A 25447-nucleotide genomic window follows, 5' to 3' on the forward strand; every position below is an offset into this window, starting at 1 on the left:
ACCGAGCGGTATGTGGTCTCTGAACTAAAGCGAGCTTACCACCCCTGTGCTATAGAATGCTCCATACTAAAACCTGACAGCTCATCAGTAAGCTGGACGCCTTTTTACCACATGTGAAGAGTTTGAATGAGAAGCTGATTATTTTTCTGTTAGAGGTGGTAAAACATGCTTTTTAAGAGGAAAAGCACATGTTCATCTGTGTGACAGCATCTGCTGATGATTCTGTCGTAAGTGTTTCACTCACAGAACAGCATCTCTTTAAATTGCTTGTGACCAGAACTAATGTGATGAGTTGACAGCTGGATGGTTGTCAGGGAAAGTGTGAACAGCTGATATCCAGGTAGTCCCAAGAGTGTTAAGAAAATGGAGAAGGAAGAGGCTGAACCGGCTGTTTGTACAGGCCCCACATGCATTTCCACCCCGGGAACACTCCCCAGGGAACACCTTAAAGAACTCGTTTCCTCCTAACTGTGAGGAATCAGGGTCTAAATTAAGCTCCAGGGAGATACTGTCCCCTGCCAGAAAAGTCCCTGCTCAGGGGTACAGCTCACCCCACAACCACATGGAGTGTGAGGCGAAGCTGAAAAGCTGCTGCTTTAAAAAAAAAACCCGTACAGGTTAAAGTCATTCAATCAAAAATAATAGGACAAAAGAGTTTTTCTCAGCAAAAACTACTACTGCTACTACTACTACTGAATCAGACTGGACATTCATTCATTCATTCATTCATTCATTCATTTTCTGCCGCTTTGTCCCTTTCGGGGTTGCGGGTGGCTGGAGCCGATCCCAGCTGCTGTGGGCGAAGGCGGGGTACACCATGGACAGGTCGCCAGCCTGTCGCAGGGCAGACATATATAGACAAACAACCATTCACTCACACATTCATACCTAGGGGCAATTTTAGGGTGATCAATTAACCTACCATGCATGTTTTTGGACCGTGGGAGGAAGCCGGAGTACCCGGAGGGAACCCACGCACACACGGGGAGAACATGCAAACTCCACAGACTGGACAGTTATGAATAATTCCATTATGAATGGAAGTCTGAATACTGAAAATTGTGCACATCAATCATGCAATCTGACTTTTTTTTTCCCCACTGTAAGTTGTTCCTATTCTCAAGATCAAGAAAAGCACAATTACTTATGTCAAAATTGTGTGTTTAATTTGTGGATTAATGGCTGTATTACAAATCATCCTTTTGAGAAAAGACTAATAATGTCCCATCAAAAACCATTAAACAGATCACCTTCCACTGAAAAAGTATCACTAGTAGAACTTGAGTTCATCTCATGACTTGGCAATCAAAAGAACTTGTTTTGTCCATGGGTCAGTTCATTTACTCACAGTTATGTGCAACATGTGCCGGTGTCAATCCAATATTAATGCAATGGGTTTTGCTTACTGTGAAAACAGCCAAGCCATTAAAATCAATGTTTTAAACATGTCAAACATGTGTTCAGGTTGGTTACATCCACTCCCACAGCTATTAAAGTTTAATCGTATAAGACAACTTGCCAGTGTTGACAAAAAGACAGCATTATCAGTCTGAGCAAGAGCGAAAAGTAAAAAGACAAAAACCACCAGCCTTTGACTGCGGTCCAGAGGGAAATTCAACAGCGGAAATACTCTGACCTTCAAGACATTTGGACAAATGAAGCTTCAGCAGGATTTCAACTGGTGCAACCTGGAGTTGTGGCGTGTTGTACCTGTGTGTATGCGTCTCAAAGACAGGGCAGGGGAAGGTAGGATAAAAGAGATTTTGTGTGGTTTGAAGCTAAAAATGTTATCTTTCACAAAAATCTCAAACGCATTCCACACCGACGTTTACAGCATCTTTTATCCTGTTATGAGTTCTACACACCGTCTCATCTAATTTCAATGTGGTCTGCATTTTCTCTCTCATACATACAGAATGGTAATTACGATCACTAAAAGCACCAGAGAGACAGAAGGATGCTGACATGAATCCACCTGTCCGTTATGATGCCACATATATTTGCATGCTGCTCACAGCAAAGGGTTGTGGTTGTTAAGATTGTCTGGCACTCCTCTCCGATCTATTCTGCTGTCCGGCATGATGAATGCCTCCCCGGCAAATCACTGTTAGCCAGTGGTTTTATTTTACATCCATCACAGGGCCATCAGTCACACATACAATCCTGACAGTCCCATCATGTTCAGATGAGGTTCAAAGCAGCGATGTGTCCTTTGGCCTGTGCAGAGGATATTTGAGGTGAAGTGCAGGGTGTAACCTCGCCCTTCACACTCTGGGTTCGTTTGTCATGGCCTTGCTTTCTCCCTTTTTCATGGTTGAATAGCACAACCTGCAATGGAAATTATTTTGGAGGATATTGAGATGAAGGCATTGATACAAATTCCATGATGGACCCTTATCCTGACAACATCCTAAAACGAATCCTACGCAAATAGCACATGAGAGGAAGGTTCTGGCTTCCAAACATCAAGGCTTGAGTCAAGTGCTGTCATTTGTGTAGAGAAGGCCAAAAGTACATGCGAGGAATCTCCTGTCTTTCAGACTTCAGCTTTGTCTGGTCCAGTGTGAAAACACAACATGAATGTGCAGTTAGCATATTAGTCTCCATGCTGAAGTAACACATTAAAGATGACCTTCACACTCTGTCTGCATTATGCATCCTCCCTCCCTCCCAGTCAGCCTGCCGTCATCAGCTGTGTCAATCCTGACTCTTCAAAGAACAGAAAGCCATTAACGGTTTTTGTTTGCACTGTGCTCAGAGTCTGCTGAGCCAGCTATTTTTTCCAATAGCTGTGCTTATTTTTGCTGTCTCTTCATTTCTGGATTAAATCTGATGACTTTTTGGAGTTGTGTCTTCTTTCTTTTTGTGGTCTACTAACTCCAGACACGCTGGAAAGGATGCACCAGCAGAAATGGACAATAATTTTATTCTAACTCAGATTATTTTGTCTATCATCCAAGTCCTTGACATGTCTAGACTTGTAGTAATTCAATAATGCCACCACCAGGCCTTTGAAAGCCTCTAAAATCAAAGTTACATAATGGAATCTTACCAATACACACCAAAACTTTCTGTGGCTTTTCAGTCCAGTCCATTCGAAGTACTCTCCAGAGATGGTCTTAAACAACTGTTTGATCAGCAGACCGATGGTCAGAATCCAGCAATAAACACTGCTCAGTGACCCTTTCCTCACCATAGAACACTTACCTTCAAGACAAGCCTCGTCACTGACCACTCAGAAATCTGAAAGATAAGTCTGCCCTAACGTACTGAAGGAAGTAGATAAAATGGATACAAACTGCAGCTGAGAAAAGCAGAGAAAAATACAACATTGTTGAGATTTAAAGGCAGATCCAGTTGTTTAACTGGATATGGTTAAATTGAAGTATGTTTGTGATGAAAAGCCATCCTGAGTGAATTCTCAATTGGTTGAAATTTAACTTTGACTCTCCCCAGTTACATGGACTTGACATGTCATGATTGTTGTCTCCTTCCTAAAAGGATCCATCAACTTTTCAATTAAAAAGATAAAGGCAACCAAGACTGCACATAATTAAAGTTCTCACAGCTCTTCTCAAGAGAAACAAACTAAGAAACAGACTAAGAAAACATGACAAAAAACTCGAGTTTCAGTTAGGAACGTTGTTTTGTCTGAAGCTGTAGTTATCACTTGAGATTAAAGCAAGATAACTTTGAAGTACAACAATTTCATAGGAGTTAGTATTCAGAAAACTTGCATTGTCATTCACCAAGCTTTTATGAGACCTCTACCACAATAACATTATCAGCTGCAAAGGAGTGGTGAAATTTAATCACCACAGAGGAACCCGAAACAGAGGAAGAGGAGGAGTGATCGCAGCAGCGCCGAGTGTCTGTCAGATCATTTGTCTCCAGCACTTACTGCGACACTTGGCACAGCGCCCCTTGTCATACTCCAGTAGGTCAAGTGTCCGGCTTCGCTCAGTCACCGATCTCCTCTGCCCGCTCTCCCTCAGCCGAGCGGCCTCCTCCTTCGCATACACCCCGAGCTCCTGGGTGTAGCGCCCATACATCTGGAAACGGACAGAAAGATGCATTTAGGAGTAGAAGACGGTATAAACCCAACAAAGTCTGTCAAGGAAACACCAAATAGGAAGGAAGTGTTTCAAAACTTGTACATGCTACATTGTGCATTGGGCTAGGATATCAGTGATGAGCTCAGCTTAGTATATGCCAGTTACAAGATGGCAATGTGAGATGGGATGACCACTAATGACACCGGTTATCAGTCAGCATAATTATGTATGGCCTCGAAACTGGTGTCCATTCGCACTGAAACAACAGAAAAGTTAGAGACAATGTGGTAAGTGTGCCAGTGTGCCATGAGTGGCACTGTTGGGGGTGGGTGTCTTATAATGAAACCACACATTCATAAGCAGAGATTTGCGATAAACAACAACGGTGAATACATGGACATCAGTACAGATAGACAACAAAGTTGGATTGCTATTTGAGGTGATTCAACCATAAAATTAACAAGTCCCAGGAGAGCCTGCACTGGAAATCGAGACACTCCAAAGACCTCCACTGTTGTTATTGTCCTTCTGCTGTCACATGTGCAGAAGAGCTATATTTATATTCTGTGTTTTCCCCCATTTCCATGGAGACAGAACATATTCAGTTAGTTCCACTTTGGGAGCTATTTCAAAAAGTTACACTTTCAGTGGCTCCAAGTACGACTGTTGTGCAAACAGAGCGCCAAAACGAAACAAGAGTTTGGCGTTTACTTGAAAACCTCACATAAATAGGGGCTTACTTAGGAGGAAGAGAAGTGAATTTGACAATCCAGCCGTGCAAAGAGCTGTTGGTGAGAGTTAAAACCTATTACCACCTATTGTTGAGGATCTATTAGACAGCTGCATTTCTGTGTTTCTTTTGGTTGGTCAGCAGTTGTAGTTTGTAACAGCACTGAGAAATGCTGTGTGATGTAGCGAGTTGCATCTCAGGCTAACTTTAGCTTATAAAAGACCCCAACAAAGGCTGCCTGGAGACTTGTCTTGCTGCGTCAGCACATAAGGGATCACCACCTCTTTCTTTTTTGAGGCAGGTGAAAATCCACAGCGTGTGTCCATCTTAAACTTCCCTCTGTGTGTCATCAGTTGTGGCTCTTAAATTTAGTGGAACAATTCAGGAATGGGACTTGTAAATGCCCCAGAGATTTACCCACAACCATAATGTTGTCTAAGAGAGGGGCCCGGTTGTTTTGGTTAATGGTTTTTACAAAATAGGAAAGTCTTTGAACGTGGTGGGTGGTTTCCAGCTTTAGACATTAAATTCAGAGGTGGTTATATATCTGGTTCCAAACACCTTTGGAGGGGATTAGATATGAGATGAGCATGAGGGGTTCAAACCAAGGGCTCCTAACAGAACTGCATATATTTACCATTAATTCAACTTTCACTTGGCTACACTCGCTTAAATTGCCGCTGACGTGAAAACACAGGTTTTACAACTGATATAACTCAATCATGTTCCTAGATTTCAATTAGGATCCTGAAAAAGGATCTAATGTTGTAGTAGTTAAATAAAATGTTGAAGCAGTTAAAAAGGGAAAAAAGTTTTATCAAAAGAAATTTGAAAGAATATCTGAAACATGACAGGCTGACATGTCAGGTAAACTGACAGTAGGAAATTTGCAGCCTCTTGATGTCCGGCTAACCTCTATGTTCTCTTTAAAACCTCCATTGTGTAAATACCTAAAATCACAGTTTCAGCAGTAAACTCACTCTCCTCTCAGCGGCTCCAAATTGACCAAAAATCAGCCTTAAACTGTGACCCAAATATGCTGTCACCGATAAACGCAGGCATGCAAAAATGCTGTGCCAGCAACATACAAGAGAGGAAATGTTGATCCTCTGTCCCAGGTTCAGATGCCAGCCTCTCCTCTCATAATGCTGTCAGGTTGTAGGTAAGGAGGGCAAGGCAGAAAAATGGGTAACACTTTTATATCCACTCAGATATATCAATTAAGGCTCATTAATGTAGCAGCACAACTATTAAAGGACAAAAGTTACACATTAACAGTAAGAGAAAGCAACAACCATCAACAGAACACAATTTCTGCCAGAACAAAATTTAAACTTGCAGACACTCAGAAACTGTGTGGGTGCCAGATATTTGAAAAAAAAAAAAAAAAAAAAAATCAACACTACTACTAAAATAGAGATAATAAAAAAATAAATTTGTGACAAAATTCTGCATGCTTCCACTTTTTACATTGTAGCCTCCGAGCTGATCCATGTGTTTGTCATGGAGGCTCTTTCAGCTGCTCTTTCAGCACTTCCTTTGTTTATCCAACTCAACTTGAACAAATGTAGAGTTTTCCTGACTTTTGTTTTTGAATGGTATTCCTTATTGCGACATACCGAGCCAGTTTGTGAACATAATAAAACTGATGTGACTGACTTTAGTCTTAATCTGATTCTGTTTGTGAGAAGAAGCATATAAATGCACATTTGTAGAAAGAAGAGCCAGGGTGATGTCTTTCTTTTTTTAATGCAACAATGGCCAACAGGTTCTTTTTTTTTTTTTTTTTTGATGGGTTCACACTAGAATGCTCCTCTGAGAATCCCACAAAACATATTTTGCAAACAATAAAGTAGTGGACGCAACACAATACTGAGATCCGAGCTGAGATATCGGTGATGTTGCCATGGAAATGTCACCTTACTCTTAGCAAACTAGCATTAGCTTCAAAATCACACGGTCAAAGGGGAGTTTATAAAAACATGCATAATGCAACAGCTGTAGGAGAAGGTTTTTTTGGACATTTCAATGCACAGACACAAATAAATTGTTAAAGTGTGCCACAGGGTACATACACACCTGAGACCTGCTGCCTACATTTAGAGAGTTCTTGTGAGAATGTTTACGAGCTATAAAGTCCAGACAGTTTTTACTGCCAGTTTATTGGGGTCAACGATCACAGACTGCAGTACACATTGTTAAAGTGGAGAGTTAACAATCAAAACAGGTCACCATTAACTTAAAAGGGATCAAATTAAACCCACAATAAAAACAAGGACAGTACATTTGGCTCTCTTCGCACAAACATCCTAAAGGTCGATCACGACGCTTTCCAGCATTGCACCCAGATGTTGTGCAAGAATTGAACGTACAAAGAGTATTTGGTATTTGGTAATTGCATCAGTAAGGTCAATAAAATTCCTTCAGTTTCTGTCCCTGGTGTGAGAGCGATAACAGTCCTTCCACTGATTTCATGAAATGGATAAAGTACCGACCAGACAGTTTCTTAATGTCATTGCAAAAATTATCTGGATTGATACACAGTAAAGCTACGCAATAGCGCAACAATGTTGGCGTGATGTATTCAAAAAAAGTGTCTAAATCCTCACAATGAAATTGTACTTGAATGAGAAATGCTGTGTACATTCTGACCAATACTGCAAAGTTTGAGCACGGTATCTAAACTCTGCTCAATACTATGCTTGCTGCTTATATCATCTTGGCTTAAAGCCATTTAATCTCTTTCAGGAATCAAATGTTTTGCTCCAATACTTCAAGTGTTGCCCCCCAGCGTCGCAACGAGTCTTAGTCATAGTTGCAATAAAAGTTGGGTGGTTTATGGTTTGACCTTTCAAGGATGGTTCCAATCGCCACAAGATGATGTGGCTGACTGATCACCAAGCAGAAAACAGGAAATTGGCAGTTTCCCCAAACCAGATAAGTTACCAAGTGCTTTTGAAAAAATGACCTTAAGACTGGGAGGAACCTAATTCTCCTGTTAGTTTTTTTTAATTTTTTTTTTTTAATGCTTTCTGCAATCAGCAACATTACAGAGCCTTGTTCAGCAGGAAGCATCGCATGTTCCTCCTTTTAGGAACAGTCTAAAACGATTCAATGTTGTCCTGGTGGTCACAAAAACACTCAGGTACTCCAGCAGTTCTACTCTTACGTCAGCTGAGCTGAATCGGTTGCAAGCAGTTTTCCAAGCATGTAATTGTAAAGCTGCTTTATGTGAGCCAACACTTTCACTAGTTTCATTTTTTTTTCTCTTTTTGGCAATGTTTGATGAAGAAACCACTGAATGATCTGATTTGTATGGTCTGGATGTGTTATAGCTTGGCGCTCTCCATCCAGAGTCCTGCTCTGGCTCTAAATGATACAGTAGAGGGATTTTCTTAACACATCCTAATGAACTGAGTCTCACCACCTGGGACACTGAACCAAATTGCCCTGCTGATCAATACTGCCTCAGTTAAGACTTATCAAAGGATCAGAAAGGGTGGCTGAACCCAAGCAGGATGATGATGGAATTTCTTGTGGGTCATGAAGAGAGAATCGTTATGAATCTATTGAATCCATAAGAGTAAACTGCACAAACAGCAAGTTGAATTGGGACTCCCAACAATGTATCTCATAATACTAAGCCCACATAAATTCTCATGAAAGGAGCTGTCTTTCCTCTACTCGTATTCACAACTACTGTTATTTGGCACGATGGATGCTTCATAATCAGTTCTATTCATACACCTGTCAGTAAAGCATGAAGAGAGGAGAGTGGTCTGTGCGATCCCTTTATAAACTGAGGTTGTATTACGTTGTGCAACAGATGCTTTATATAAGAACATATTAAACTACTTATTGTGTTATACGGGGAAATGTTTCACCTCATAACGCGATGACCTGTACTGTTATATTGAGAGACATCTTTGATGGTTATTTGCACACCGTCATTATACAAGGCTTACTCGTTCAAAGGGATGCTGTTGTGCACAGTTAAACACGCAACCCATACACCGGGGTAATACACACACTAACTTGTAGCGGCACCTGTTTTGCGTTCAGGCATCTTCATGTAAATAAGAAATTCCAACACTTGAGGAGGCCATAACACAGTCATGGTAATATCGTATACCCTGAAATTATGAGCAAGTGTGGATACTTCCCAACTCTACATTCAACACAACTGAAATTGGGAATTATTTGTGTATTCGACAATATTGAAATTTCAATGAACTGTGATTCCTAAATGTGCCAGTAAATAAGCAAAAACATTTTCTTATCAATTGCAATCATCAACACACCATCAATCTTCTTTCAATATAATTACCATGAAAAGCATCCAATTATTAACAGTCCAACAGTTAATCATGGACCAACCATTCCTAAGTTTTACCAAAGTCTATGTGCTATGAATTTGTTTACATGTGTTCTTTGGAGATCATGCAGTACTGGAGAAAGGCTGAACCTCAGTTATAAGAGAGCAGATAAACAAAAAGAAGCAAATGCTTAATGAATCTGTTTGTGAACCATGCAGAGCTGGTTCCAATTCAAAGCCACTTCTTAATAACAAACCCTCCTCAGCAGAGTGGATTAATAGACTGAGGAGCCTCAAAATACCTCACTACGGTCCATGAGAAGGTCCAATCTCGGAGTAAGAAAGGAATGTACACAAACAGTGGGAAACTCTCGAAAAAAATCAAGAAGGGAAACATTTGGATAACGATTTGGGGTTTCCAACATCAAATGCCAACCACTGTTAAACCCAAGATGCCATTCTGCGTGGCATTGTCGGCCACATTCATGATCGCAAACCCCTAAGTTTTAATTAAGTAACCGAGCTTCAAACGCGACGGAAAGTCAAAGAAATCCAAAAACAAGAGGGCAGAAATAGACCTACTTAGATGTAACCCCTTGAAACTAGCGTCCCACCAGAGGAAGAAAACAAACAGACCCATCTAAAACAAAGGCATTACTGCCTGAAAGCCTATCATTATGTCAGCCATAGCTACAAACGGCAACTTGGCAAGAGCCACCCTGGGTTAATTGATCCCAGATGAACAGGGTGCCCAGGACTCATTGTCCTGCTCGCAGGGGCAGAGAAAAGGGCACTGGTGACAAATCACATCGACATTGAGTGTATTAGTTGCACTTCAGCATCGCAGTACACTGCAGACTAAAATCCCAGCATATAATTTTTAACTCTCAAAACCAAAAATTCTAGAAAGTTCAAAGTGTAACTGAGAAACTAAAGTGACAGGCTTTGCCAAGATGAAAAAGAAAACAACAAAACACAAACCAGTCCGAGGCTAATTGCCTTGTTCAGTGACAATAAAAACAGTTGAGATATCAGGTGAAGTCAATATGGGAAATAAGCCCTTGTCTTCTCCATCCCAGTTTCCATGTTGCAGTGGATTGAAGGTTAGAAAAGAAGATGTATGACCTCTCAGAGACTCAAAAACCTCAGAAGTATCAAGAGATGTGCTTCACTTGAAATGGAAAGGGCGCATCTCGTTTCAATTTTGAAGGAAACTTGACTAAACCCATCAGTGACCTGTGAAGTTCATTTATCACCATGGAAAGTTCCTCAAACTTGTGGACCATGAACTAAAGGACTATAAAAGGTTTGAAAAACTACAGGAGCCAAAACAATCTATCAAAAACTTGGACACTGTTCACAGCGCAGGCTACAAGTGAAGCACAAGGACAAAAAACAAACAGTGAGGGTTAAAGAACGGTGGTTATGTTTTATTGATCAAGCAAAAGCCCAGAGAGGAGGAACGAGTCAAAGAAACAAGAACAATGCTATTTAAAAAAAAAAAAAAAAAAGAGTGGAAAAAGCCTTGATTGATGCCAAATGATTATTAGACTTGTGCTACAGACATTCAGAGGTCACATTCAGACTTTGGTGTGGCTGGTACGTCATGCTCACAAAAACGGGCAGAACTCCACACTGGTTTGGTGATGTAAAGGGGAAAGTACACTGTAGTTATCTATACGGAGAACACATAAGTTATACTGGTGTATAAGGTGCATTTTTTAAATGGTAAGAAGCAACAGCATCATTAATAATCTGAAAAACATGTTAAGGAGTTTGTGCCCCCAACTTTGAATATTTGACAATTTTCTTGAATCCAAGGATAACGATATAGTACTGAACACGGCAGTATTGCATTTAGCTTCACCTGAATATTTATCACTTAGAGCCTGAAAGCTAAACCCTCTTTTGCTGAATTAGGCTGAACAAAATTGAATTAAGAGTTTACTCAAGGTGTACGAAAACAACATGACAACTTTCCAAGTGGCCCTTCATGGTAGCAGTTCTCAGCCAATCAGTGACGATGTTGCTGATTTCAGTTGAACTTCATACTCTGGCCCCGTTTACATGACGACGTTTTCAAGTGAATACACAAAACTTTCATGAAATTTTGAAAACAGCTAGCTCACCAGGTTAAGCTTTAGAAAATGTTAGAGCTAGAGTAGATGGATAATACTGTGAAAATGGCAGCCTCCAGTATCATGACTCCCAGTCCATATTCTCCTGGAATGTGGCAGTTTTACAGTTGAATATCATCATTTTAGATATTCAACTTTGTCGTCTGTCCATACAAATATCCGTATACTCACTGTTGTCTGCACACATGCATGGTTTCATTACATAGAATAGTAGCACCCACTAGCATTTTAAGCAATATGTTTTTGTAAACACAGTAAAACATTCTTCAGCGAGAATGAGCCTATGTGCTTTACTATTGACTGACAAAATTCAACAAATAATTTATTTTCATATTCAACAATGTGAAATTACTAAGTTACCAAATACAGTCATTTTTCCAATAAAGAGTTAACTTTATCAGGACATTCAACTGTAATCATTAGCTGGCAATTCAACCAGTTCATCTGTCTATGAGTTCAGGGCAGTTCGTAAATATTTCATTAACCAAAATATGAGATCGCAACAGCTTGTAATAAATATGACAACTTTTCATTGAGAAGACAAAATAACTGAACTGATTTTGAGGACAAATATGAGTCATCAGTTAAGGTCCTTGATGGTCCATCTGCATGTATGGGGCATCAAGTGATAATTCTGACAGACACAGTGATGTTCTATGCATTTTCAAAAACTGATTGTGTTGTGACAATGCTTTCTCAGCTTTGAGGTTTTTGGGAAAATGGATAATATATTCAAGCTGAAATTCTACGTGCCATCTGTGGGAAAATCCCAGCTTGAGGGCTTCATCTTCTAACATTATCTCACAAGTGCAGCACTGTCCTAAAGTTTAGTAAGTGGTTAACCACTAAAAGTCACACTACTGCAGAAAAGAAAAAAAAAAACTAATTCACAGGAATATTTTGCTACCACAGTCAGCTAGAATGGCAAATAAGGACGAGAAACTTCTCAACGGCAAACAAAAACAGAAAATGTGACTTATTTAACATATTCTCCCTGATTTGTTTTAATTTTCTTTGTTAGGAACAACTGCACATACTTCTGATAAGTAAAAACAATACTGAAGGGTTTCAGTAACACAAAGACTTGCAAAGTCAATATTTGTCTGAAGATAACACTGGGGACATGGGGACACTGAGAAAGACCATAGTCTGCAGGACTGTGAGAGTGTGTGTGTTTGCCACTTTGTGTGGCATTGCGTGTGGTATCATGCCAACTACACACAAGTCAGGCCCAGCATAGTGAGGGACCCCGAATGAGGCCTAAAATATACATGAATGGGAGCCGGGAGAGCTGTCGAAACACACACACACACACCCAACTGGCCTCATTCCAAGCAGTCAACCCTAAATGACCAAGAACCTTCACTATTGGAGCCCAGCATGTCACCACTTACTGCAGCTAATGAGCTCCCTGACAGAGTGTGTGCATGTGTGTCTTCTGCTTGTGTGTGTGGATGAAGAAAGGAGGGGGGGGGAAAAAAGAGCATTGATTCAGCTCACTCAGGGTAAAAACAGATAAGCTCGTGTTAATTCTAAGTCAACCTTTCCTTTTAAAAACATCCCATCCTACAATAACAGGTAGGGGAGGCATGTCCACACGCACCTTTTCCTGCTGTTGTCTGCGGCACAGGACAAGTGCACACTTTTTTTGTGAGAAGGAAGGAAGGGAAGCATTCTGAAAGAATCATTGTGCAATTAATCTAGAGGAGGGACCGTGTGAAGGGACTGGAGGAAGAAAAGGGTGAGGAGTGCGAGTGTGTGGGAGAGGAGGAGGAATCCGACGGTTTCGAGATTCTTCGCCCTGACCAGGATGAAACTGTGGGGCTGAACACTGCACCTTTGTACCAGTTTATTGTTCACAGAGTGTTTTCCAACACAGCAGCACCTTTGTCTCACATGACAGGCTGACTCTTTACATGTGGCAAAAGTTTGCGTTCGACATATTTGAACTTTGAATTAACACTGATTTGTATAACTATACGTTCTGACTGTAATTGTACTTTATTAGTTGTTCTGTCAGCTAAGCACTGCCAAAAACCGAAACGCTAACGAAAAACCAGTAAGATGTACACCTTAGAAAAAAGAAAAAGAAAAGAAGTTTGGCCTCGGAAACACTTGAGAGACTGGAGAAAAGCAGAGAAACAAAGAAGGCTAATCATGTACGAAATGCACGATGGAAGGAGCTGCGTAACAAATTCACAAAAGGTTCTGGAACAAAAGCTGCTGGACCAAGATTATCAACAGGACGGTTACATCTGCACATGGAAAAATAAATGGAAATGTCTTATTCCTCTTCAGGACCTTTTTTTTTTTTTTTTTTTTTTTTTTGACAAATATGATTAATAGACAGTTATCTAGTCTAGAAAAAGGAAAACACTGACAATGTAGTCAAAGTTTTACATAACTTCTAGTCAAGCATTTCAAACTTTAATGTATACAATTAACTTCCTGGGAGCTTTCAAACACCAACTAACTGAAAAGGAAGCAGATGTTGCAGGGTTGCTACCCTGATCAGCTGAGGTTCTGTCTCAGATCATGTGAGATAAGAGCTTAAACAATGTCACACTACTTCTACTGATCATTGCTAGCTAGTACCATGAGCAGCAGGTTATTTAAGAATGGTTGGGTTTATATGGTTGTGCATTGCTCCAGTGGAGTGATTTTATGAAAGTTATAGTCTACATGTTGATTTTTTCTCAAATATTACGACAAACATGCTCACCTAAATGTCATGTCTGTGGGCACATAAAGTTGTGCCTTGTACAATTAACTAATATTTTGGTTATTAGTGAGAAAACTCAACTTCAAATGGATCATCTTGGATTCGTCTTCAACTCCATCATTTCAATTGTTTTGGGGTCATGGACACAAACAGTGGACATGTTCCACTATCTTCTTAGATTTCATAGCAGTTGAAAGACTTCATGATTTTTTCCCTCTCGTTCATCTTTGGATACTCTGAGAATCGTCAGAAATCCTTTTCATTTTCGATGAAGTTTTCTTTTCCAGTCTTGTGGTGAAGTACGCCACTGAGAAACTGCCTGCCAGGAAACATTCAATTTATAAGTTAAGAGGCCCTACAACTTGGAGTAAAAGTGCAGAAATAAGGAACTACCTTGTTAATGAGTGACTCCATATCTTAGCTATGTTGCTTGATGACTTGATATGTGCTTTTGTAGAAGATATTGGTGTCCTGGATGAATATTGAAGGTTACATCCATACAAGCACCATCACAACAAACCTCATCAAGCTGACTTTAAAAGGCTCGTATCACTTTTACCTCTTGACTCCCTTTTGTATGTTCAAATTCACTTCAGTATTCATTCATCACATCTTTAACTGGGCATGAAATGCTGTCACTGTTGGTTCCTCCAATGACATTCTTGCATTTTGGTCTCTTCCGACTTGAGCCTTCATGAAAGTAATTCTGACGACTTTGATATGGGTGGGCAGGACTGTACTGATTTAGCGAACAACAAACATCCCTTGGGGGTGGGGTGTGTGTGAAAAGGATTTACAGTAAATAAAAGCTTTCCAATCCTCCTGCAAGGAAACCCCGGGGCAGTGTGGCTACTAGAGAGTTTTGTATGCTTGTGCCAGGGTGCCATGCCAACCATCCGGGCCTCTCGCACACTGACCCCAGAGCTGGACAAACATGGGGAAGAAAAGAGGCAGGCAATGGCCGGACAGACAGATGGCAGAAAAATAAGAGGCAGGAAAAGCTGCAGGAGGTTGATGGTGGTGATGGACACACTGCAACGAAAGGTAACGGAAAGAGAAAGGAAAGGGAAGAAAGAAAGGGTTAATGTACACGTGAGAGGGGAAGGGGGTGGAGGGGTCTGTTTGGAAGTTTGGCCCTGTGTACAAAATCCATTCAAGAGTGTGAGCTGAATTTAGATGTTAAATGAGGGATGGAAGGAGGGAGCAGGCAGGATGAGTGAATGAGTGCAGCTGTGAACACCAGAGGAACCACTGGTGATTAATGATAGCTCTCCACACGTCACTACAAACACACACCTAACTCACCTATACTAAAATAATCAGAAGACGACTCACCCCCATTAGTGCAATATGAACATTTTTAATTGCATTCAAGAGATCCTGTTGAATGAATATGGTTGTTCCGTCTAATTTGTACTGTCCCAGCAGACAGATTTAACACACACACACACACACACACACTCTCCCCTCTATTAGTTGTGTGTAGACAGATGAGTACTGATGTCTCACTACAGAGGCGGCGTCTCTTCTTCTGTCCGTTCATTCTCGTCTCAGTTCTTCGGTTCCAAGAACAGCCTGGCAGCTGCACATTGGTAGTAATTCCACGTCTTGAGCACCACTGCGAGAATGAACTGCGGATGCAGCAAAGTGCCGATTGCTCACCTGTGGACTGTGTGCAGCAGCAGCAGCAGGTGCACGCTCCGGTTACCTCATTAGGAAAAACTCAGTTTGCTTGGGTGCGTTCCCTCAGTTTTAATACCGTCCTTCAAGGTTAGGAAAACACACAAGGAGTCGGAAAGCAAGCACTGATATAGATTTGTTTTTTCAAACTTGGGTTCCTCTGATAATTAAAGCAATTCTGCATGAATAAGTCACAGTTTCTGCTGTCAATAGAGGAAAATGTCTGAAGTGAAAAGGTCTTGTTCACACAGAAGAAACCAGCCCTGCAGACACATTTAGTGTTCTTAGATATTTCCAGCCAATTATTTAGTGTTTTTCACATGCCATTGACCACATATCTAGTATACAGGGATTACCGTTTTGTTTGGGATCAATCAAGTATTTATTTACTCTCCATTTGGAAGTCAGGCAACAAAATAATTCTGAGAAGACTCAATAAAGAAAGTCACAATATGATTATTGCCACTGGGTTTGCACCACCTAAAGACAAGAAGGTCGAGGAGCAAAATAACACACCACTTCGCAATCAATGTGAAATTTCTGCTGAGACATCTGATATCAAAATAATGGAACTCAGTTGCTTTTCTGAACTTTTCTGAATCAACACCACCATGATTCCATTCTTCACAGCATGTTCCCTTTCATCCAGCCATCCATTCCATGTGCACACACAGAGAGGAAGTGACTGTGCAGGGACTGCAGCAAGGCTGTTGTGTCAGTGCAGAGGAAGTTCTGCTTGACAGATTCCCATTAGGCGAGTGTTTGCAGGTGATGAGAATGACGGCTGAGCAAAAATAAATGGGGAGGAAAAATCCTTCTCATGCACGATGGCCCTCATTGAACATTTAAAGCATTCTGCCTGCAACGCACAGATATTCAGGGAAATGTTCAGGCATCATTCCAGATTCACACTCCAACAGTAAAGTTATATATGGGTGTGTGCAACAGGTGATTGCTCCACTTCATTACATGCTATCAGAGTATTTGTATTTGGGCCAGAACTGAAGCCAAAGCATATTTCACAAATGACAGACCAGCACGTTTTCACTGCTCCAGTAACCAACATATCAGCCACGGTCATTGACACACATTCCTAAACATATACCAAAGGTAAGAGCTGGAGGCCAAAGTGCTTGTCCCCCATTTCAAACAATTCAAGGACACGTCAAGAATGGATAAGTAAAATAACAGAAGAGAGAATTCCTTATTAATTCCAGAGGGAATATCTTTAACCCTGTGACGGTACCCAATCTATCCTTTGGGAGTGTCATGCTCAAGGATACTTCAGCATATGCAGTGGGGGAAGGTGGGAAATCAAACCTGCAATATTTCTGATTGAGAGACAATAACTCTAAATGGGGATCTTTAGACCCAACTTTAATCTAAAATTCATTTAAAATTTAATCTCAAGTGAATTTTAATTTTCATTGACTTTTGTGCTTTTAACTTTTGGACTGTTGCCTAAAGATATGATGAAATACTGCAAACCACGGTCAACACAATCTGGGACAGTAAGGCTTCATCAGATTGTTGACATGCAGACAAGAATTCACAGTGCATGGAACCAGCCTTCCACAAAAGGTGTTTTGGTTCCATTAGCATTATGTACTTGCATAATTATGACACTGAGATAACGCTGACAGTGCTAATGATAAGTTGCTAATTGAATAAATTAACTTGTAAACAAGCCAATGAATTTTTGCAAAACGGCACAAATTGAGGATGAAATGAGAAATGACAGTAAGAGACGGGACAATGCAGTCCCAGTGTGAGGCGGGGTGAGGAAAGGAGGGAGGGAAGACATTTACGGACAATGACTCCCTGTGTTCGCCTCTCTCCCCCCTTCTGTTTCTCACACGTGCTCCGGCAGGACGTGGGAAGACACAACCGTGGCACTGCCCCGTACCGGCCTTCACACTCACACACACTATGACTGGGGACGCACTGTCCAGCAAACTCATCACTGACATCTGACTGAGAAAACACAGCTGTGGCAATAACTGGCCCCAACCGGCTGGGCTCAATAACACCGTTGAACAGGGCCAAAGTAGAAAGGAGGTAATGAAATGGAGAGGGATAGCAAGAAGAAAGATGAAGGCAAGACTTAGTGCAACAATTTGTGAGAACCCTCCGGAGGTAGAGGTGGCAAGAGCCTGAGAAAACATTATGCAGCGATGGAGAGGCGGGGGGGGGGAGAGTGAGAGAGAGAGGCTGAGAGGGGCCGAAATATGAGAGTCATAACAACAACAACAGGACTCCACAGAGTGTGAGAACCAAAGGAGGGGAAAAAGAGAGAAAGCACGTGAACAAGTCGCTGGCAGGTGAGAGGGTGAAAGATAAAACAAAGGCTTGATGGAGGATCAGTAGGACACACACACACACACACACACACGCACACGCACACGCACACAGGAGGAAGGACAGTGTTATGTGCCAGGCAGGCCAGGTATTGTATCAATATCTGTAATGAAATAAAAGCTGCCAATAACCAACCAAGCTAGGAGTGCTTTAGTTTTTCTCCTTTCTGTGATCCAATCCCTGAGAGGCAAATCTATGAGCGGGGTTCAGCAAAATTCATGGTTACAAAAATCCAGCATCTCCTAATTTGAAATGGTTTTAAAGTCTTTCTGGGGCTCATTAAGATTGGGATAAGAAGGCGAGGTAATTCATTTTGTCAACCGATGGGACCAAAACATAATGGTGTGTGTGTGTGTGTGTGTGTGTGTGTGTGTGTGTGTGTGTGTGTGTGTGTGTGTGTGTGTGTGTGTGTGTGTGTGTGTGTGTGTGTGTGTTCTTGTACATACCCAAAAGTAAGAACCAGAATTAGTTTTTGACCAACAGAGTGAGGACAATTTTGCAAAGTGAGGACATTTTTGCCGGTCCTCACTTTTCAACAGGCCTTTTTTGACCTGTTTGAGGGTTAAGACTTGGTTTTTGATTTAGGGTTAGAATTGGGTTTAGGTTAGGTTTAGGGCATAGGTTAGGGTTAGGCATTTATTTTTGATGGTTAGGGTTAGGGTAAGGGGCTAGGAAATGCATTATGTCAATGAGTGTCCTCACAACGATATTAGTACAAACGTGTGTGTGTGTGTGTGTGTGTGTGTGTGTGTGTGTGTGTGTGTGTGTGTGTGTGTGTGTGTGTGTGTGTGTGTGTGTTTGTGTGTGTGGTGTGAAAGCGGCATCAATCAGCATAGAGCCATATTACACACACCACGATCAAGCACCAGTTCTCTCCTATTACCAGTCATGTTCATAAGAGTCCTTTCTTATCATTTATTTAAAGTGATTAGCATAATGAGAATGTTCGTATTAGATTAGTTTCCCCATTTGATCGCAATTATTCTATTTAATAAGCCAGCGTTTCATAAATCAAGCCTGGTTGTTTGATTGAAAAGACTTCATAATTTAGTTTGTCAGTGACCTTAACGAAGGAGGAAAAGGCACAAACAAAAGCACAGAAAGGGTGAAAAACAGAGGCGCAAATTAATAAAATGAGATGCAGAGAACAAAATGCAACAATAGAGAAGAGAAGGAAAAGAAAGATAGAAGGAGAAGCTGTTGTTCAATAAGATGGAGAACAAGCAGTGTAAATGAAGAAGGAACAAACATGGAGAGGAAGCAAGAAGACGACGAAACAAGACGACGCAAGAAAAACAAGATGAAGGCGACACAAGAACAAGAAGATAAAAAGAAGATAAAGAGACGATGCAAGAGTAACAAGACCCAAGAAGATGATACAAAAAGACAAGAAGCCAAAAAAAGAACAAGATGAAGATGCAAGGACTAAAAGATGCAAAAAGAGGACAAATAAAAGATGAGATGATAGATTGAAAAGATAAAAGGTGATGGTGATAGTTTAAAAAGCAGCAAAGAAAAGGATGAAGAGGAGGATGAGAAAATAAGGAAAATAAGAAAGAGGAGAAGAGCAAGGTGAAGTGAAGTAAAAACATTTTTTAAAAAAGCATGAGAAGGAAGTCGAAAATGAGAAACATGGGAAGGAAAGAAGAAGAGGAAGTCTTAAAGGAAACAGAACAAGAAATTCAGGAAGAAATTTTTTTAAAAAGTTGATGAGTAGGCAAACTACATGTAAGATTTCATCAATAGAGATTGTGGGCTAAAATCAATGGTTCACTGTCACCAAAAAACCACCCAACTCTTCAACTGAATTATAAATGACGATTGCTGCTTTTTAACAGCACGAACACCGTTAGTGCACGGCACACACGTGCACACACCCAAATGACTCTAGCCGGTTTTAACGGATTAACTTTCTTAGCTTCATCACGCGAGATGAGATTAGTTTGCACACACACAACAAAGGAAGCACTTACCAACACAAGTGAGAAAGAAATGAATGGGGAGAAAAGACTTGAGATGGTGCTGTAACCAGCAGCACATCTGTTTGGTGAGTGTTTCACCTCTTGTGATTTCACATTCCCTGAAGTCCAAAAACAAGACTCCAATAATCCCATTTCATAACCCAGCCAATCTGCACATATTGATTTGGCATCGGTAGCCATATGAAAATCATTGGAGGGATGCCTTCAGCCGACTCTTTGTCTCCCAAGTAATCACTAAGCTGATGCTCTTGGAGAGGTGACGGTCAAATTGCTCTGCACCAGCACCTTGCTAAATCCACTTAGCTGGCCCATTACGTCACATGACTATAAAATACTAATGTAAAAAGGTAAGACCTTGCGAGTGTCAGGATTACATGGAAGATTTTCAATCGATACCCAAAGAAAATGACAAAAAGCTCTCACTAAAAGGATACAGGGATAAGACCGTGATCCAAACATCCCGGTTCCATTTTCTCTTTATCCAATGAGGATCGCCGGGGGTGTAACACTATACCAGCATGTTGGTGTAAACATTGGACAGGTCACCCATCTATCAGGAGTAACACAGGGGACACACACCTCCAATTCAAAACCACCACAAAACCGAACAAACACGTCTCTGAAATGTGGGAGGTAGTTGAAGACATAATGACGAAAATGAAAAAACAAGTCAGGAAGTGCTTCTGTGAGGCAGAAGCAAACCACTACACTGTATTTGGGCTGTGTCAAGGGAAAACAATGTTATTATTACTATATCATTATTTGATGAGTTTGCAACCATTTATTGTATCAAATTACTAAAAGTTGAAGGTGTCGAAGTTTCATTGGAACTTTGTTGTGAAAAAGCTTGGGGGTTGCAGAGCTGCTGTCTCATTTTTTACTGTTTAATAAGGCATCCTGTTTACAAGAAAGCAGCTGTAAGCAACTAAAATTTATCCGCATGTTATGGAAGACATTTGCAGCAGTGAAAAACTTATTTTCATTTGAACCAACTACCGCTGTCTGGATGCTTTGTCAGGTGTTCTGTTGCAGCTTGTTGTTATTAGTCCACAAATGTGTGAAGTTTTTTTTTTTCCCCAAATTGATGCAACAAGCACATCCTAAAACATCTTTAACTACCTGACAGAACGTCAATAAAACCTCGTGAGAGAATCAGTCATCTGATCCTCACTTCTTCCGCCACAATCTATTCAAAGTCACAGTCTCATTCAGGAACCAAAATATAATTGGGTTATTTGCCTGCAGGGCGGGCGTGGCTATCGAAAACCGGCTCCAGTTTATAACAGATGCACATGGTTTAATCAACAATCTCAATGTTTCTATATGATGATACACCATTCATGTTGATCAGTTTCTGTAATGATTCCTCCTACTTGTCCATATTTGTTTCAGCATCAGCAACAAGAAGCAGTAAAGCACTAGCTCCGTGGTCGCTGAAGACCAAGATAGGGATGTCCCGATCCGATATTGATATCGGATATCGGTCCGATATCAGCCAAAAAACGAGTATCGGATTGAATCTAAAATCTCTGATAAAAGCGCCCCGTTAAGCTGTCCATTTTCCGCTCCAGCACTTCTATCCACAGGTGACTGTGGTTCACATTTTCAAACAGTAGGTGGCAGTAATGCACCTTAACGTTGGTGCCGTCGGCTAGAAACGCTAAAGAAGAAGAGCACCAGGATCCAGCCAATAGAACGTCTCTGATCCAGCATGCAGAGTCCACATGACCACAACACCGCCTCTGTGTGTATGGTACTGTAGGAGCAGGATGTCGCCATGTGGCAGTATTTTACCATAAACTCGGACAGAGATGCTGCAGCTGAGTGCAACACTTGTCATGCAGAAGTTTCCCGTGGTGGCAGAGAACCCGGAAAGTTTAATACGACCAACCTCATCGCACGTTTGAAGCATGTTTTTTTTTTTTTTGTTTTTTTTTTTGTGAAGACTAAGCCAGTCAGTGAACCCGGAGCTGTGAACTATGAGGTTTGAGCGGTTGGACAGTGGACAGTATTGTGTTGTTTTTGTTGTTTTCATCCTCGCCTTCAATTGTTCCCACCATTTACTGATAGTAAACATAACTGAAGAGGACTGGAATTGTTTGCACTTTAAAAGTATAATTTGGTTTTATTGGAGTTATTTAGGTTATTCTTCAGCATATTCTAATTTATTTTCTCATTTTATTCAACTGTAGAGCACTGCAGATATTATGTTGAAGGTTAAAAATATTTGTAACCAATCGGTTAAAAATAAATGGGTCAGTTTTTGTCTTACCTACTGTTGCTGACTATTGTTCTCTGTGTAACATCACTTGATCAAGCCTTTTCCAACATTCCACACCACAAAATAAGTAATGAAAGTATGTATGATTCACGCTGATATCGTATCGGACCAATATCGGTATCGGTCAGAACGCAAGGTTGCAATATCGGTATCGTATCGGAAGTGAAAAAGTTGTATCGGGACATCCCTAGACCAAGATACTGTTGCTCTTTGCTTTAGTCAGTCTTGAAGAAAAGACCTACATAGCAAATCTAAATTTACTTTCAACAAAGCCTCCGATGGGCCACTCTTCACCATGTTATGGCTTCCAAAACATCACTGCTAAGGAGTATGATTTTTTTTTCACTTTTCATTTATTTAGTCTAGATTATCATAGTAGATATATTTTTACTGGTAAATATTTGGATTGGTTCAGATTATTGATCAGTCGCTTCCATCTTCACATGATGCCCTACTCACTAATTGATCAGGACTTGCTAATCCAACCGATATCGAGACTGATCTGTAGAATTAATAATGGCATCAATATCAATTATTTGCAATAGTTTACAGTCCCTGGTCATGAGGAAATATGAACACTGAATGTGAAGAAATTCTCCAATGGAGTTTGAAGCTCATTCCTTCAAGAAGAGACAAAATAATAAGACAAAAACAAAAAGACAAGCCACGAGCAACTTTCATAGAGAAATAGCTCAAGTGGAAAAAGGAACACAAAAATTGATAGAGTTGATGGACGCAATCTGATATGCAGAGGTAATGATTCAAGTGCGTTGGAGAGTTCAGCTTGGGTCAAACCCTAATGAGACCACGCAACGGGACGCTGAATAACAGCTGATTTCACTTTCACATCATGTTCAGTCGTTAGTAGAAGTCAGCTTTCCCACGAGGTCAGAGCTGAGGGGACTTCAGCGGGGGGACTCCTGTGATGGTGCGAGTCGAGTTCGAGACGTGACTGAAGTGGTCCCGGACCGCAAAGCCGAGGTCAGCGGCTGCTTCAGTGGGAGGTCAGAGTGCTGCAGCTGTCTTTTGTCGAGGAGTGTGCAGGGACAATAACACAACCGCCTCAGACACACACTGGTTATGTAACAGAGCCACTCCACATTCAGGGATTCGAGTCTTAATCAAACACTGACCTCACTAAAACTCCTAGAAGAAACAAATACTTCTGAGGAGCACTTGCTGTGTGTTTTTTTGTGAAACACAAATTTTGCAGGTGTTAGCATAAAATTTTTAAACTGATTGTGGATGACTTCCCCAAAATGTCACCTTATTCTTGATAACAGCAAGCACTTTTAGCTTCAGTGTCTGCCTGAGGACATTTTTTCATCGAGAGGGAAGAATAAACCATGAACTTTGGGACTGAAAAGAAACTTACTTAACCAGCTGAGCCACAATGTCACCAATAGATTCCATAAAATTATGATATATGAGGGGAAAAAGAGTAATGCTGATTTAAATAACAGCTGGGATTTCTTAATGCTAATGGCTTAATCACTTAGAGAATAAATTATTCATTTAATGATGCCATATTTTTCTACCAAAAGGTTTCACAGTGCACCTGTAAAGTTCCTTTCAGTTCCCAGGACAACAATCACACAGTAGTGGCCTTATAAAATGTAATGATTTCAATGTTATGTCGCGTTATCGATTAAACTGCAATCCTGGATCATGTTTACATTGCCTCCTGGGCCAAGACACTGATTGGGAATAGAAAGGCGTGAAAAGAGAGGGTGTGTTTGAGGCAGCTTGGCGTGTAGCGAGAGAAGAATGAAGTGAGAGAGCGAGAACTGTAAAATGTGCTGAAGTTATCTGCTGGGCAGCATTTTTGTTTCATTTTAGTGTTTTAACAGCCATTTATTTACTTCAATGAAATGGCCTTTGGTGAAGCAGTTGTCGATCTGGGACACAATCAGATAATAAACCCCTGTGTGGGAAGCAGCATGATAACTGACGCGATGTATGGGAAATATGACAATGCATTGCTTGGGTCAGTGGGTGAAAAGTATTCAGTTCAATAAACCATCGGATGGAAACATGGACAAGTTGTGATCAAAATAAGATAAAAGAATCTGTTGTAGCTACCGTGATGGATTCAGGGAATTCTTTCAGTTATATTCAAACAAAAAGAAAGTTATTATATCAAAGTTGAGAAGCATTTAACATCTGTTTATTTACATAACCCCTAATGTATTACAACAGCAGTATTATCATCAAGTCCCACTGCCAATTAAAATAATGCATAAAACAGATTACAGATTACATTAGTATTGCCAAACAAAGCACAGAAAATGTATAACTTCGCTCAGTCCTCAATAGAACTCCTTGCAAGTTTACTTTTCCGCAACAGTGGGCAAGCTGTTGAGCTCTTGAAGTTAATGTGTACTAATGTGTTAACACACACAGATAAACTGAGGCTCTGTGTGTGCATACCATGAAGATATCTACATGCTTACGAAAGAAAGTATAAGCTCAAACACGTCCTTGACATAGATACAGATAACAAAAACTAGAATGTCCACAGGCAGCGTCCCAATTTAGGACTGAAGAATGCATGAAATAGATTGGACAACCTGGATCACCATGAGGGCCGCAACATTTTCACCCTCACTGGGGCGAAATTGTGGCAGGACCTCAACTCAGGGGCTTCAAAAGTACAGCGATAGGGGCTGCATGTGGTGAACAGACTGCCAGGCACTATCGTTTGGCTTTCAGAGACACCGCAATGATTAAAGGATCTTTGTGTCACATAGTTATCAACAACTCTCCTCCAACATACAAGAGAACCTATGGTGTCCTTAAAAATCATAAAAGGCTCCCTGTAGAGGCACTCGCTAATCTTTTCAGTCACTAGTTGATACACTACAGCCTGGACTCCACTGAAATGAACCCACTCAAAGACAGTCTGTAAGGGGAATTAAGGTAAAACAAAACAGCTGATCTCTATCAGGTGATTGTTGTCTCGGGAAAATGTAATAATGTGGATTGGATTCCAATTCTGTCCATTTAAACCCACTGAATCCTAATAATAATAATAATAATCACAAATTTATTCATAAAGTGCTTTCAATCAAAGTGCTGTACATAAGGATAAAAGTCAGACCGTTATAAACTGATGCCATCGAAAACTTTTCGATGAATCTAACTTCTTACTGCAGTAAATCACTGCTGCTCCCAAGGTTATTAAAC

At 40.7% G+C, this 25447-nt stretch overlaps 1 protein-coding gene across 6 annotated transcripts in view; it reads right to left on the reverse strand.

The window, feature by feature from the left end:
- The window catches only part of clcn2c (chloride channel 2c), a 176704-nt gene that overhangs the window by 124470 nt on the left and 26787 nt on the right, over positions 1 to 25447 (reverse strand). For all 6 annotated transcript variants that reach the window (XM_030109097.1, XM_030109095.1, XM_030109094.1 and 3 more), the window contains exon 2: positions 3902 to 4052. In XM_030109097.1, coding sequence (XP_029964957.1) covers positions 3902 to 4052 — 151 coding nt within the window. The remainder of the gene's footprint in view (positions 1 to 3901; positions 4053 to 25447) is intronic.

The sequence above is a fragment of the Salarias fasciatus genome, chromosome 14 (genome assembly GCF_902148845.1).
Source record: "Salarias fasciatus chromosome 14, fSalaFa1.1, whole genome shotgun sequence".
NCBI lineage: Eukaryota > Metazoa > Chordata > Actinopteri > Blenniiformes > Blenniidae > Salarias > Salarias fasciatus.